Source organism: Entelurus aequoreus, linkage group LG01 (genome assembly GCF_033978785.1).
Source record: "Entelurus aequoreus isolate RoL-2023_Sb linkage group LG01, RoL_Eaeq_v1.1, whole genome shotgun sequence".
NCBI classification, from domain to species: domain Eukaryota; kingdom Metazoa; phylum Chordata; class Actinopteri; order Syngnathiformes; family Syngnathidae; genus Entelurus; species Entelurus aequoreus.
The window spans coordinates 49,260,318-49,276,610 of NC_084731.1; the positions used below are offsets into that span (position 1 = coordinate 49,260,318).

The 16,293-nt window shown below is 44.2% G+C and overlaps 1 protein-coding gene and 1 long non-coding RNA gene across 7 annotated transcripts in view; one reads left to right on the plus strand and one right to left on the minus strand.

Annotated features, from left to right (window-relative positions):
* The window catches only part of LOC133654127 (uncharacterized), a 32,887-nt gene that overhangs the window by 13,771 nt on the left and 2,823 nt on the right, over positions 1 to 16,293 (minus strand). The window contains exon 3 of one of the 2 annotated variants that reach the window (XR_009826835.1): positions 687 to 970. The exons of the other annotated variant lie outside the window; for it this stretch is intronic. This is a non-coding gene — a long non-coding RNA (uncharacterized LOC133654127). Of the gene's footprint in view, positions 1 to 686; positions 971 to 16,293 lie in introns of those variants that run through there. 2 annotated transcript variants of the gene reach the window in all.
* The window catches only part of srgap3 (SLIT-ROBO Rho GTPase activating protein 3), a 256,795-nt gene continuing 244,057 nt past the window's right edge, over positions 3,556 to 16,293 (plus strand). For all 5 annotated transcript variants that reach the window (XM_062054132.1, XM_062054140.1, XM_062054149.1 and 2 more), the window contains exon 1: positions 3,556 to 4,022. In XM_062054132.1, coding sequence (XP_061910116.1) covers positions 3,959 to 4,022 — 64 coding nt within the window. In that variant the 5' untranslated portion in view covers positions 3,556 to 3,958. The remainder of the gene's footprint in view (positions 4,023 to 16,293) is intronic.

Genomic DNA, 16,293 nt, shown 5'->3' on the forward strand with positions numbered 1-16,293 from the left:
CTACCACGGTAAGGTGGCAGCTCAGAGAGGAGGATTTTGGACCAAAATAATAATCATCAATAATATACTGTTAGATCAGAGCTGGGCAAATATTTTGACTCGGGGGCCACATTGAGAGAAAAAAAAAAGAAAAAAAAAAAAAAGGGGGAGGAGTATATCCATAGCTAGAATTCACTTAAATTCAAGTATTTGTTATATATATATATATATATATATATATATATATATATATATATATATATATATATATATATATATATATATATATATATATATATATGTATATATATATATATATATATATATATAAAAAGTAACTTTTTGGTTGGCCAACGGTTTACGTTGTATTGCGCACCCTGACGGCAAGTGTGGGAGTCGGTTCTGAAGTATGAAGTAAAGAGCAGACGTGACAAGAGGCTGTCCTCACTCAGGTCCGCACGGATCTGGAGGGGGCGTGCCTTAATTCCGGCTGGAAATCGGGAGAAATTCGGGAGAATGGTTGTCCCGGGAGATTTTCGGGAGAGGCACTGAAATTCGGGAGTCTCCCGGAAAATTCGGGAGGGTTGGCAAGTATGCTCGTCTGAGCTGCTGTGACGTAGATTACTGTAATTGTTACGTACGACGGGGGAAGGAGACGACACAACGGCGGGGATCAGTTCAATAGGTTTATTGAACTCGATGTTGATGAAGTGGTGGAGTGTGTATGCTACTAAATGTAAATGGTGCAAGACGATGTGTAGAATTAACAATGAAAATGTTACCAGAGTTTGTTGTAAGTGTGTGTTGGATGAATCCTTTGTCAGACCAAAGGGGCAAGGCGAGAAGGCAGTCCGTGGGCAAGCAAGCGGTCGGGGGCTGGAGAGAACCAACCAGGTCCGTGTCCAATCAGGGGTCGAGGATTGAGGGAGGCAGTCCGTAATCCAGAGGGAAGTCGAGGCACACAGCTCGATCACGGGAAACAGACGAAACACTGCGAGGAACACAGAGGACATAAGACACGGGCACAGGGAAGTCACAGAGAGAGAGAGCAAGTACACAGGAGGGAAGCCAGAGACGGGATGCTTACTACGAGGAGAGAACTATGTTCCGGCACTGGATGTTCGGGTCCGCTGGTATTTATGCATTCTGTCTTCATCAGTCCCAGGTGTACTGATTTGTGATTGCCTGCAGCCTTACAGGCACGTGGACGCGATGCGGGCAAAGCGAGCAGGGGTGTGTCCAGGTGTGCTTCTAGTGGAGGTGCCGGCAGAGCTTGCAGCAGATGGCATGCAGGATTGCACATGCGCCGTCACAGTAATAACTCGTATAACACCCAAAAGGGCAGATTTCAACCATTGAAATACTTTCTATAGTTCAAGACTTCCGGTCATTTAAAAACAGTACTGCGCATCATAATGGCGGCTACAGTTTTTTTCATTTCATTTCATTTTATTTATCTCATTCATTGATGTACATTTTTGATCAATAGACAATTAAACTTTAGCAACTAAACACATATTTACACACCTATGCTTGAGAAGGAACAGGATGAAGAAAATCTTATATTTCCTGCCCCCTTCAACATAATAAGTAGTCTTACTTAATGGATAGCCCAGATTCACAAGCATACAAACCAAACAAATACATCCAAATATAATGAAAACAAACAAAAAAAGTGCAAAACTTCATGAAGTACAAACCGAACAAAAAAAGTAATATACACATCACGGCATGATACAAAACAAATACAAAACCAGACAAAAAATAAGTCAAATAATAAATATAAAGCAAAATGTAGACACTTACTGCAGTCCATATGATCTTATTGTTCTGTGTTCATATATTTTTTTCAATTGTAATATATTTCTACAATCTTTTATCTCAGTGTAAAGATAATTCCATAGTTTAACCCCCACCACTAATATACACATTTGTTTTAAAGTTGTCCTTGAATACTGATGTTTGAAATGACCTTTTCTTCTATGCTCTTCATTTTCAGAAGTGATGACAAACATTTTTTGTAAAATTGCTGGTAATGTTTTACTTTTAGCCTTAAACATGACACATAATGTCTGTAACTTTACTAGCTCCTGTAGTTTCAATAAACCATAATTAATAAATAATATGTTGGTGTGTTCTAGATCAGTAGTCCTCAACCACCGGTCCGTGACGCATTTGCTACCGGGCTGCAGGGAAACATTAAATCATTTATAAACGACTGCATTTTGTCCAAATTAACTTTTGCCTGTCCCACTAGACACACCAATAAATAAGCTTGTTTATACTGTAGATGTACAATAAAACTCCTCATAGTAAGTTGCCATTTGTTATATTTGTTATAACTTTGTGACATGATACAATGCACATCAATGAACATATAAAATATAAATGTGACAGATTGTAGCCAAAGGCTGATTTCTAGGGGTGTGGGAAAAAATTGATTCGAATTCGAATCGCGATTCTCACGTTGTGCGATTCAGAATCGATTCTCATTTTTCAAAAAAAATTTTTTTTTAATTGATTTAAAAATGTATTTATTTTAATTAATCAATCCAACAAAACAATACACAGCAATACCATAACAATGCAATCCAATTCCAAAACCAAACCCGACCCAGCAACACTCAGAACTGCAATTGAGAGGAGACACAAACACGACACAAAACAAACCAAAAGTAGTGAAACAAAAATGAATATTATCAACAACTGTATCAATATTAGTTACAATTTCAACATAGCAGTGACTAAAAATCCCTCATTGACATTATCATTAGACATTTATTAAAAAAAAAGAACAGTAAGTGTCACAGTGCATGGCTTACACTTGCATCGCATCTCATAAGCTTGACAACACACTGTGTCCAATATTTTCACAAAGATAAAATAAATCATATATTTGGTTCATTTAATTGTTAAAACACATGTACATTATTGCAATCAGTTGATAAAACATTGTCCTTTACAATTATAAAAGCTTTTTATAAAAATCTACTACTCTGCTTGCATGTCAGCAGACTGGGGTACATCCTGCTGAAATCCTATGTATTGAATGTATAGAGAATCGTTTTGAATCGGGAAAAAACATCGTTTTTGAATTCGAGAATCGTGTTGAATTGAAAAAAAAAAATCGATTTTGAATCGAATCGTGGCCCCAAGAATCGATATTGAATCGAATCGTGGGGCACCCAAAGATTCACAGCCCTACTGATTTCCATCTGCATTTCATTGCAAAGAAACAAGCTCCCACTAATTCAACGTTATAGTAAGTTTTATTTACCTTGAGTACCTTGAAGGTAGAAAAGCGCTATTTGATGTTAAATGTCTAAAAAAATTATGTAGAACGTCCGGCGGGTCGGATTGAAAATCTTAACATGGCCCGTGGACCGAATTTTGCCCAGCTCTGTGTCAGATTGATACCTCGAGATTATTGTAAACCTTGGACAATTATGACATAATGAGTACAGCTGGGTAAACATAGTAATTGTGAAGGGGGTCGTGTGTGTGCATGCGCGTGCACGACAGGGCGGTCTCGGTCACGTGACTTAAAAAAAAACCCTTCCCTGCAGCTTAATTAGTCAGGAAGGGAAGCAGCGTCTGATCATCGTGGGTTCACCCACACACACACGCGCGCGCGCACACACCGGGAACAAGGAGCCGACTCCTCACTCACACCATTCCTCCCTTCTTCCCCCGTCAACATGTCCACTTTGGAGCTCCTTTGTGGATTTTGATTCTCCTGCTGCAACCTTCTCCGGATTATTCATATTTAAAAAAAAAAGAAAAAAAAGAAAACGAACACAAATCGAGTGAGAGCGATGCGACATTGGATCCGATAGCGTGATAGCGTAACGCGAACCCGGCTTTTGTTCCTCGGCAGCAAGGCGAGCAAACGTCGCAAAGCACCGCGGCGAGAAGACGACGTGGATCAGACCCACCAGAGAACACGCAGAGTGTCTCTGCCTAAACGCGGGAGGGAAACATGTCCTCGTCCAGATTCAAGAAGGATAAAGAGATCATTGCGGACTATGAGACCCAAGTGAAAGGTGAGAACAATTTTCCTCTCTGGCCATGCTTAACGAATATGAATTCGCTTCTCATGCAGTCATGCATTTTTGGGCTTGATGATGAGAATATGCACGCTCAGGTTGCTGGGTAAAAGAACCCCGGGTGGAAATGAGTGCATGCAGGTTGGCTGCGTGACTGCACCTTCTCCACATCTTGGAGGACATTTCTGTTTGGCCGCCCTGTCCTGCTGTGTCGATAAAAGATGTGGAAAAGCAAAGTTTAATGAACTGTAAAAACTCTCTTTCTAGGCTGTGTCACTTCTCGCTTTGGTTCGGTTAAAAAGAACTCTGGTGCATTTGGTTCTGCATGTACTGTTTGATTGGTCAAGTGGAAACGCCACTCTCCAAACCCAGGTGTGCACCTACATCACAGATGTCAAACTCAAGGCCCAGGGGCCATCATTTTATGTGGCCCACGAAAGCCTGGAAAAAATGGGTTTCAATAAAATAGTTTTTATTTTTTTATACTAAATTTAGACTTAAACTTCCTTTATTGTCATTCCAATTTGGATTTTACAGTACAGATAAGAACACAATTTTGTTGCATTAGTTTGTTGTAGTGCAGGATAAAAGAGCAATAAGGTGCAGATATAAATAGATTTACTGCACAGATAAATATATTGCACTTTTGCATATGCATCCATGTTTATGGATGTATGTTAGTGGTTAAGAGTGTCCGCCCTGAGATTGGTAGCCGGTAGGTTTTCAAACCCTGGCTGAGCCATAGCAAAGACTAAAACAATGGGACCCATTACCTCCCTGCTTGGCACTCGGCATCAAGGGTTGGAATTGGGGGTTGAATTACCAAAAATGATTCCCGGGCGTGGCCACCGCTGCTGCTCACTGCTCCCCTCACCTCCCAGGGATGGGTCAAATGCAGAGGACAAATTTCACCACACTTGTCACTTAACTTAACTTTAATTAGGTGTGGTGAAATTAACCTCTGCACTTGACCCATCCCCTTGTTCACACCCTGGGAGTTGAGGGGAGCAGTGAGCAGCAGCGGTGGCCGCGCCCGGGAATCTTTTTTGGTGATTTAACCCCCATTTCCAACCCTTGATGCTGAGTGCCAAGCAGGGAGGTAATGGGTCCCATTTTTATAGTCTTTGGTATGACTTGGCCGGGGTTTGAAGTCACGACCTACCGATCAATCAATCAATCAATCAATCAATCAATGTTTACTTATACAGCCCTAAATCACAAGTGTCTCAAAGGGCTGCACAAGCCACAATGACATTTTCGGCTCAGATCCCACATCAGAGCAAGAAAAAACTCAACCCAATGGGACAACAATGAGAAACCTTAGAGGGGACCGCCCCCCTGGGCGACCGGACACTCTAACCAGGCCACTGAGTCTTTATATTCCAGCAAGTTAATCCGTTTTTGGGGGGAATTGAGGGGATTATGATGCGTTCAAGAGTCATGCATTCGTTTTTTCGATTTTGACAGATAAAAATGCATATTTTAAACTTTAATATTATCTGATCATGCCAATTATATTATATACTGTATTGCAAAACTATTTTTGTAAAATCAAAACAAATAGTTAAATATCTGCTTGTCACTTTTATTTATGATTTTAAAGCAAGTTTTACATTAAAAAAAATCTAATAATCAAATGCATATGCAGTTCGATTAATCATGATTAATCATAGGTTGCATGAAAAACAATTTTGTATTTAAATTAATTCTAAAAAAAGAGGCCCTCTGAAAGCAGCCATTACGGCGACGTGGCCCTCAATAAAAATGAGTTTGACACCCCTGACCTATAGCAAAGTGTCTAGGGCTGCAGTAATCCAGTTTGATTAATCGACGAATCGGATTAAACACACTTTATAGCAGTGCTACCCAATTATTTTCTGTAACACCCTCCAGATAGAAGAATATATTTCATGCCCCCCAGTGTCTACCACGACTATAAATAGTAACATTTGTCTTCTAAATTTGTTTCAATTGCAACTCTGCTTTATCCTTATTAAGATGAAAGAAAACAACAAAATATAGATCAACTTACAACAAATAATAACTTCATGAACATAGTTTAAAAAAAAAAATTAAAACCCTTTTTCAACTATAAAATACTGATACTAAAAAATACAATTAAATAAACTCAATAAATATTAATACATTCAAATTGATCAGCAACATTAACTCAGTAGCAATATATATAAAACACTTTAACCTACAAAAAAAAAAAATGTATACAACAATTTGTGCTGAATTTTTATTAATCAAAATGAGGAAGTCTTGATTAATGGCTACAATGAGCACGTTTTGTAGTATACAGCTCTGGAAGACGGGTTTTAAACATACTGCATGAATCTGCTAAAGCATGTTTTCCGGGGTCGCACGTGCCTCTCTGGCATTGGAGCGCACCCTCCAGGGGGCCCCGCCCAACTATTTGAGAAAAAACCCAAATTAATATTTTAGGGAAAATAGTTGAGATAAACAAAGATTTTTGTGCTCTCTCACCTTCATTCTTTTTTTTTAATAGGAGCATATCAACATTGAAATTTCACTTTATTTTTATTGATTTTTAAAGGCCTACTGAAATGATTATTTTTTATTTAAACGGGGATAGTAGATCCATTCTATGTGTCATACTTGATCATTTCGCGATATTGCCATATTTTTGCTGAAAGGATTTAGTAGAGAACATCGACGATAAAGTTTGCAACTTTTGGTCGCTGATAAAAAAAGCCTTGCCTGTACCGGAAGTAGCGTGACATCACAGGTTGAAAGGCTCCTCACATTTCCCCATTGTTTACACCAGCAGCGAGAGCGATTCGGACCGAGAAAGCGACGATTACCCCATTAATTTGAGCGAGGATGAAAGATTTGTGGATGAGGAACGTGAGAGTGAAGGACTAGAGTGCAGTGCAGGACGCATCTTTTTTCGCTCTGACCGTAACTTAGGTACAAGCTGGCTCATTAGATTCCACACTTTTTACTTTTTCTATTGTAGATCACGGATTTGTATTTCAAACCACCTCGGTTACTATATCCTCTTGAAAATGAGTGTCGAGAACGCGAAATGGACATTCACAGTGACTTTTATCTCCACGACAATACATCGGCGAAGCACTTTAGCTACGGAGCTAACGTGATAGCATCGGGCTTAACTGCAGATAGAAACTAAATAAATAAACCCCTGACTGGAAGGATAGACAGAAAATCAACAATACTATTAAACCATGGACCTGTAAATACACGGTTAATGCTTTCCAGCCTGGCGAAGCTTAACAATGCTGTTGCTAACGACGCCATTGAAGCTAACTTAGCAACGGGACCTCACGGAGCTATGCTAAAAGCATTAGCTATCCACCTACGCCAGCTCTCATCTGCTCATCACCACCCGTGCTCACCTTCGTTCCAGCGATCGACGGAGCGACGAAGGACTTCACCCGATCATCCGTGCGGTCGGCGGCTAGCGTCGGATAGCGCGTCTGCTATCCAAGTCAAAGTCCTCCTGGTTGTGTTGCTGCAGCCAGCCGCTAATACACCGATCCCTCCTACAGCTTTCTTCTTTGCAGTCTTCATTGTTCATTAAACAAATTGCAAAAGATTCACCAACACAGATGTCCAGAATACTGTGGAATTTTGCGATTAAAACCGAGCTTTTTGTATTGGATACAATGTGTCGGAATACTTCCGTTTCAACGATTGACGTCACGCACATACGTCATCATACATAGACGTTTATAAGTTAACCCGGCCGTATTGGCATGTGTTGCAATGTTAAGATTTCATCATTGATCTATAAACTATCAGACTGCGTGGTCGGTAGTAGTGGGTTTCAGTAGGCCTTTAAAAGTAATACATGGTTTGGAACTTGCACTTTAAACATGTCTGCATTAATACAAATGATATATATATATACGTGTGTGTGTGTATATATATATAATTGACATGATTATCGTATGTGATCTATTTCAGCGGCTGTGTGAAAAATCTGGCTGCGTATTTGAATTCTTATTAATCAAAGCATCATAATGGAAATCAAAGGTTTTTTCTAATCAAATTAATTGATTGATCATTGTAACTGTAAAGAGGTTTTATTATGTGCAACATTTTTTTTTTTGCCTGTTGACACCTTTTTGTTTTTATGAGATCCTCATAAGTGTCGGAAATTGGATTTCAAACCATGGAGGCATAGCCAAGACATTTAAAAACAATATTGCCTTGTTCCAAAAGAGCCGTTTGAGATTTGTCATAATTTGTGACGTAGGTAATTTGCTACATCAGCAGATATCTCCATACAGTGCTATGTGATATTACAATATATATCGGAAGATGACATAAAGATGCTTATCGTACGATATAGCGTTTTATTGTTTATATTGTCATTTTACGTCTGGGCTGCGACTTGTATAACAGCAGCAACGTAACTACTTTCAGGTAGCATTTTACGTCACTTGAAAGAGCTTTATGGCGAAAGCCGTCAAGAGTTCGGATTTTATACATTTCTATTAGTTACTATCAATAAATGACTAATCGAAGCAACAACAAAAAATTTGTTTTTTTCTCATCAAATTAATCATTGCATTTCGGATGATGCTTGCACGAGTACGCCGTTTTTATTTCTCTGGCTTCCAAACGTAGATATGTCCACTGTAAGACCTGGGGTTTGTATTACGGGTCAAATTGAAGTTATCCAGGCTCTCTTCTTTGTTGTCTGACCTAACCTATTCAAACATTGAATATGTAAGATATGCAGCTGCACGACGCTGGATAATCACATGATTAGTCAAGACAGAATTTCCCATCTGTCATTAGCGCATTCACTTAAAAGGGGCGGGGTTAGCAGCAGATGACCAATCACAATCATGAACACTGTACCGATGACACAGTAGTTTACTCACTCGAGATTGGGAAGAGCAAGTTATAATATTAAATATGATCTGTAGTCAACTTGCTACAGGAAACACGGTTGCAGCTGCTTAATACAAGAGAAGCTGGCAAAAAAATCACGGATACGTGAATTTACTGCATCTTTAATGAACAACTACATACTGTGTGAACTGCCATTTACTACTTTATTTTAATGGTGTTGGACATTTTTGTTAAACAGGAACTGCACTTTTTTTTATTTTACCTATCATTCACAACCATTATGAAAGACATGACGACAGTTAGATCTTTTTTAATGCATTCTAAATAATAAATAAACGTAAATAAAAGTCATCTTACAGCGGAGCCAAAGGGAGGACCTCTATTCCGCCCATAAAATCCAATAAATAACCATTCAAAAAGCGCCAACAATACTCCACATACATTTCATGATTTGAATATTAACCAAGCATTAGTGATATTGTTATTATAAGCGCAGACAAACTATTTATAGCGACGACGTGATCACTACCGTGTTTACATCACTGAACGGTGTGCCATTTCCTTAATTCCCTGCTCCTTGGAAGTTTATTGTAGATCATAAATCATTCCTCTCACTTGGACAGTAGATGGCTGAGAATGTAATCCGACAAGTGGGGACACTTTGACAGTCATTTAGGACCCAGAACTGGCGAGAACGACATGAAAAGGCACTTACTTGGTTGCAAGACTAGAAATAGTCTGTAAACCAAAATAGCGCTTGAACTGAATCCAAATTCTGAATGAGGTTTTCAATTATTTTATTTTTCATAAAAGTGGAAGTAGAATAGTGGATGGGAGAGTGAAACAGAGCCCTAAGAGATAGAGGTTTAGTTGAGTTAGCCTCCATAACCAGCCATAACGGGGGCGTCAAATGCTTAAATATTGCAGCCAATATTTAAGAATTCTAATGTTGGTGGCCCAATAGTAAAACCTAAAGTTTGGTAGTGCTAATCCTCCCAACAATTTGGGTCTCTGTAAATGTTGTTTACGTAACCTGTTAGTCTTTTTTATTCCAAATGAAGTCTAAAATCTAATTTACGAAAAAAGGACTGAGGGTGAAAAAGTGGTATACACTGGAACGAGTGGCAAAACCGTGGATGTACATTCATTTTAACAGAGTTGACACGAGCCACAGTAGATTAATTAAATCAGGACCAGTGATCAAAATCTTCCTGGATTCTAGACAACAGTGGAACACATTTCGCTTTATAAAGCTCTGTGCTACACCCAAGTATGTGAAACTTTGCGAGGCAATTTCAAAAGGAAAATTGTGCAATGGATATTTCTTAGCAGCAGAATTTATAGCAAATATTTCACTTTTACCCAGTTAAGTTCAATTTGTAACCAGACACATGTCCAAAAGCTTGGAGAGTTCTTAAGCCAGCCGGGACCAAGACATATAGAAGGTCATCTGCATAGAGAGAGACTTTCACTTTCACTCATTGTGTCTACATATGCCCGTAATAACGGGTTGGTACAAAGCGCTATCGACAGATGCTCAATGGCAAGAGCAAAAAGCAATGGGCTCAGGGGGCATCCCTGTCGTGTGGAACGTTAAAGGTGAAAATATTCTGATTGAATATTATTTATCCTGAACGAGGCCTCAGGAGATGGATATAAGAGCTTAATTCCACTCCACTCGGTCAAATGCCTTTTCAGCATCTATTGATATCACTGCCTCTTCAGTGTTCAGAGCAGGCACATCATACAATATATTGAAAATACGTCGACGATTAGAAAAGTAGTGCCTATTACGAATGAACCCGGTTTGATCCGCATTAATAATAGAAGGGAGAATAGTATCCAGGCGTATAGCAGCAGTTTGGAAAATCATAATCCACATTCAACAGGCTAATAGGACGATATGAAGTGCACAACAAAGGGTCCTTGCTGTGACGATCGGTCACTTTTTTTCTGTTTGTTTCCTTGTTTTTGTATTTACTTCCCGTCAATTTCCTGTTGTTCCGCGGAGCGCTGTTTTTTCCCTCGCCTGCCGTTGATTGGCAGCCGGTCCACACCGGCTGCCAATCAGCGTATGTTGTATTTATGCCTTGTCTCGAGCACTCCTCAGTGCTCGATGATAACACTTTATGTTGGAACTGTTGTATGCAAGACTGCTTCATTTCTCTGTTGATGATAATTAAAGTCATCTTACCTGCTCATCGTTCTCCTGGTTCTTGCATCTTGGGATCACAAGAACGGCAGCCATGCGAGTTCCCAACAGTATCATGGAGCCAGAATGCTGTTACCTCGCGAGAACCCCTGTTGGTGATGCACAGCCGACGTTCTGTACCGCACATTTCATAGAGGACTTGAAAGCCAGGTTTGTGCGGTCCCAGCCCACAGCAGGCTCGGACCTTCTCCCTCCGCCTCGACCGCCGGTTCCGGCTCTCCGAGCGGCTAGGCCACCGCCACCTTCCCTCCTCCCGGCTTGGCCGCCGGTTCCGGATTTCTGACCGGCGCGGCCACTGCCGCCATCTTCTCCGTCGCCTGCTGTGCATCCTATCCAGGCTCCACGGCAATCGCCTTTGCCGGCGCGTCGACCACCGGTTCCCACACCGCGTCGCACGCTGGTCGCTGCCCCGCGTCTTACGCCGGTCGCGGCGCCACGACGACCAACACCGGCTGAGCGCCCTGCACCCGTTCCTGCTCCAAGGCAGCTTCCAGCAGCTGCACCACGGCTGCTCTCCCTTCCAGCACCCGCTTGACCTGCCAGTCCGGCGAAGGCTCCAGTGAAGCCCACCATGATGTCCTTCCTGGCCTCCTGCTGGGACTCGGCGAGGAACGTGTCCTTTTCCCTCCTCCTGGCCCCCTTCCGCCCGTCCCGGGTTTTTGAACAGGGAGACACCGACAACCCGGAACTCCTTCGCCCAATGGTGGACGGCGTCTGGCATCCGCCTAGTGGAGGGGGGGCTACTACCGGCAGCAGTGCAGTCAAGCACACGCCGCTGTCATCCCCGCCATCGTCTCCTCCCACGGAGACATCATCGTCTCTGGCGGGCTTTCGCATGGCGCCGGCATCTCCCTCATCAACGGTGGGACTCCGCACTACACCGCCATCTTCCTGTTCGGCTGCGGATCCACTCACGACATCATCTCTGGCAGGCTTTCGCAGGGCGCTGCTATCTCTGCCCATAGCGCTGTCAGTGTCATCGTCGACGGCACCTCCCACGACGCTGTCGTCATCATCGTCATCGCCGCCGGCTGCGCAACCTCCTTCTTGTCGGCGAAAGATGCGGCCGTGTTGTGTACTTCCTCCTCGTCAGCCACTGATGTGGCCGTTCCGTGGTCGCCTGCCTTGCCAGTTGCAGCGGCGTTCAACGCGTCGCCGCCACCTGACTCTCCCTAGCTGGCTGCGGGGACACTTGTCCTGGCGACCCTCCACCAAGTCCTCCCTTTGCCCTCCCTTAACTTTTGGACTTTTTTTTCTGTTCTTGTTTCCAGGGAACATCTGGAATCTGTTCCTTGAGGGGGGTCTTGTGACGATCGTTCACTTCATTTCTGTTTGTTTCCTTGTTTTTGTATTTACTTCCCGTCAGTGCTCTTATTTTGTTAAATTTCCTGTTGTTCCGCGGAGCGCTGTTTTTTCCCTCGCCTGCCGTTAAAGGCCTACTGAAACCCACTACTACCAACCACGCAGTCTTAAAGTTTATATAGCAATGATGAAATCTTAACATTGCAACACATGCCAATACGGCCGGGTTAACTTATAAAGTGCAATTTTAAAATTCCCGCCACACTTCCGGTTGAAAAACCCCTTTGGATATGATTTATGCGCGTGACGTCACAAAAGCAACGGAAGTGGTTGGACCCCATCGGACCCGATAGAAAAGCCTCTTGTTTTCTTCGACAAAATTCCACAGTATTCTGGACATCTGTGTTGGTGAATCTTTTGCAATTTGTTTAATGAACAATGGAGACTGCAAAGAAGAACGTTGTAGGTGGGATCGATCGGTGTCTTAGCGGCTAAGTACAATAGTGTAATATCTGTGATATTTGCTTTAGTGTACTGTGTCTTTAAGGGTTTGGGGAACGCGCATGCGCGAGAGAGTTGGCGGAGAACTTGAGTGTGTGTGAGCGTGACTTTTGGCTAACAGCAGCTCGTGTATGTGTGTGCGTTACTTTTTGAACTACAACCAGTTACCGCTTGTTAATAAAGTGATTGAGCAATTTGTTTAATGGACAAATGAGACTGCAAATAAGAAAGTTGTAGGTGCGATCGGTGGAGCGGCGGACTACAGCAACACCAACACCAGGAGGTTGTGTTTGTCAGGACTAGGTCTGTGGCGTGGTTTGTTCTCCCGTGGTGCAAAGGAAAATTGGCGCATGCGAGGCGTGAATTTGAATACATGTTTATTTAACAATAAAAAAGAAATAAACAAAAGGCGCTCACAGAGGAGGTAAAAAACTTGGCTATGAAACAAAAGACATGCACGTGGGCACAAAAACTATGAACAATAAACACAAACTTACTTGACATAGAGAACTGTGACACGACATGAAGCAGAGTGCTGAATGTGTGAGGACGCCAGGACGAACAACAGGAAAACAATGGACTTAAATAACACAGACATGATTAAAGACAGGTGCGTGAGTCGTGAGGACTGGTGAAAACTAATGGGTTGCTATGGTGACAAACAAGAGTGCACAATGAGTCCAAACGTGGAACAGGTGAAACTAAGGGGTAACCATGGAAACAAGACAAGGGAATGAAAAGCAGGAACTAAAAAGAGTCCAAAACCAAGTAGAACATAACAAACAAAACATGATCACACAGATGCGACAGAGCCCCTCCCTTAAGGACATATACCAGATGTCCACAAAAATAAAAACAAAACAATGATCAATAGTCATGGGAGGGCGGGAGGGGGACATGGCGGTGGGTTGCCAGACGACGTGTCCCCGTATCCACCGGGGCATAATCAGGTGGCGGCGACGTGTAGACCACCGCTGTAACTGACGAGGTGGGCGACCCGGGAATGGCCATATCCATGGCCGATGAGGTGGGCGCACTTGGCGTGGCGGCCGAACAGGTAGTGGCCACATCCGTGGCCGACGAGGAGGTCGGCGTACCTGGCGTGGCGGACGCCCATGGACTGGCCACATCCATGGCCGACGAGAAGGCAGGCGCTTCGTCGACGTGGCAGACGCAGATGACGAAGCTTGGCGTGGTGCGTCGGGCGGCAAAGCTTGGCGTGGCGTGTCCTGGCAGCGTGGGTCTTGGTCTTGGCAGCGTTGGTCTTGGCAGTCTTGGCAGTTTTGGTCTTGGCGTGGTGTGTCTTGGACTTGGTCTTGGCGTGGTGGGTCTTGGCGTGGTGGGTCTTGGACTTGGTCTTGGCGTGAGGGGTCTTGGTCTTGGCGTGAGGGGTCTTGGACTTGGTCTTGGCTTGAGGGGTCTTGGACTTGGTCTTGGCGAGGGTCTGGGTCTTGGTCTTGGCGTGGTTGGTCTTGGCGTGGTTGGTCTTGGCGTGGCGGTGCTTGGACTTGGTCTTGGCGTGGCGTTGCTTGGACTTGGTCTTGGCGTGGCGGTGCTTGGTTTTGTCGTAGAGCTGCGACTGGCGGCACTGGGCGTCGTTGAGCTGCGACTGGCGGCACTGGGCGTCGTGGAGCTGCGACTGGCGACACTGGGCGTCGTGGAGCTGCGACTGGCGGCACTGGGCGTCGTGGAGCTGCGACTGGGGGCACTTGGCGTCGTGGAGCTGCGACTGGCGGCACTTGGCGTCGTGGAGCTGCGACTGGCGGCACTTGGCGTCGTGGAGCTGCGACTGGCGGCACTTGGGGTCGTGGAGCTGCGACTGGCGGCACTTGGCGGTGTGGAGCAGGTAGCGGCACTTAGCGTGGAGCTGCGACTGGCGGCGCTTGGCGTGGAGCAGGTACTGGCGGCGCTTGGCGTGGAGCAGGTACTGGCGGCGCTTGGCGTGGAGCAGGTACTGGTGGCGCTTGGCGTGATGGGGCTTGGCGTGGAGCTGGGCGTGGAGCAGGTGGAGGTGGCCTAGCTGGAGGTTGCGGCTTAGCAGGCCGAAAGACTGGTGGTGGTGGTCGTGCTGGAGGCTGTGGCTTGGCGTGACGAAATACTGGTGGTGGTGGTGGTCGTGCTGGAGGCTGCGGCTTGGCATGACGAAAAGCGACCCCAACTGAACAGTCCCCAGCCCTAGCCCCCCCCTCAAGGAGCGGATCCCAGACGCGCTCCCTGTGGTCTGGAACCGTCTTTTGGGGTGGGTGGAGGGAGGTCAGGGGGGGGCAGAATCTTCCCTTCCAAACTGTCCAAAATGTCCTTTTTTTCTACATGTGATTGAGTGGGTGAAAAAAAAGAAACCGGTTGTGACATGGGTGTGGCTTGAGTCTTGGGGGGCGGGGCATGAAATTTGGGTGGCTTGGCTTGACATGCTCTTATTTCTAAAAACATGTCTTGGTAATGTCTTATCATGTTTTTACAGTCTTTTGCTGGAGGTGAGTGATCACAAGAAAAAGTCTTGAAAAAAAAATCCTGGTCTGTGATGTCATCAGGGTGACGCCGGGCTGCCTGTGGCTTGCTTCCGCCCGGAGGGGGAGGGGCTTGTGGGAGCGGCGTGTCCTGCCGGCTCGCGGAAGTCTTCCCTCGTCCTTGGCGACGCTTTCGGGACGGGAACGACGCGCCGATTGGCACCAGCTTGCCTCCATTCCCCCACATCATCCCCCTGCGCTCCCTGGGGGAAAAGCGCAGCGTCTCGATCTCCATGGCGCGCAGCACCTCCCAAGAAGCCTCATCCAAACTGACCAACTTTCTTGCGGGAGAATTTTTCTGCTTGCGTCCTACTGTCAGGACTGGGTCTGTGGCGTGGTTTGTTCTCCCGTGGTGCAAAGGAAAATTGGCGCGTGCGAGGCGTGAATTTGAATACATGTTTATTTAACAATAAAAAAGAAATAAACAAAAGGCGCTCACAGAGGAGGTAACAAACTTGGCTATGAAACAAAAGACATGCACGTGGGCACAAAAACTATGAACAATAAACACAAACTTACTTGACATAGAGAACTGAGACACGACATGAAGCAGAGTGCTGAATGTGTGAGGATGCCAGGACGAACAACAGGAAAACAATGGACTTAAATAACACAGACATGATTAAAGACAGGTGCGTGAGTCGTGAGGACTGGTGAAAACTAATGGGTTGCTATGGTGATAAACAAGAGTGCACAATGAGTCCAAACGTGGAACAGGTGAAACTAATGGGTAACCATGGAAACAAGACAAGGGAATGAAAAGCAGGAACTAAAAAGAGTCCAAAACCAAGTAGAACATAACAAACAAAACATGATCACAAAGATGCGACAGTGTTGTGTTTTGAGGAGGATAACAGACGCACTACGGTGAGTCTAGCTTTGACTTCCAAACATT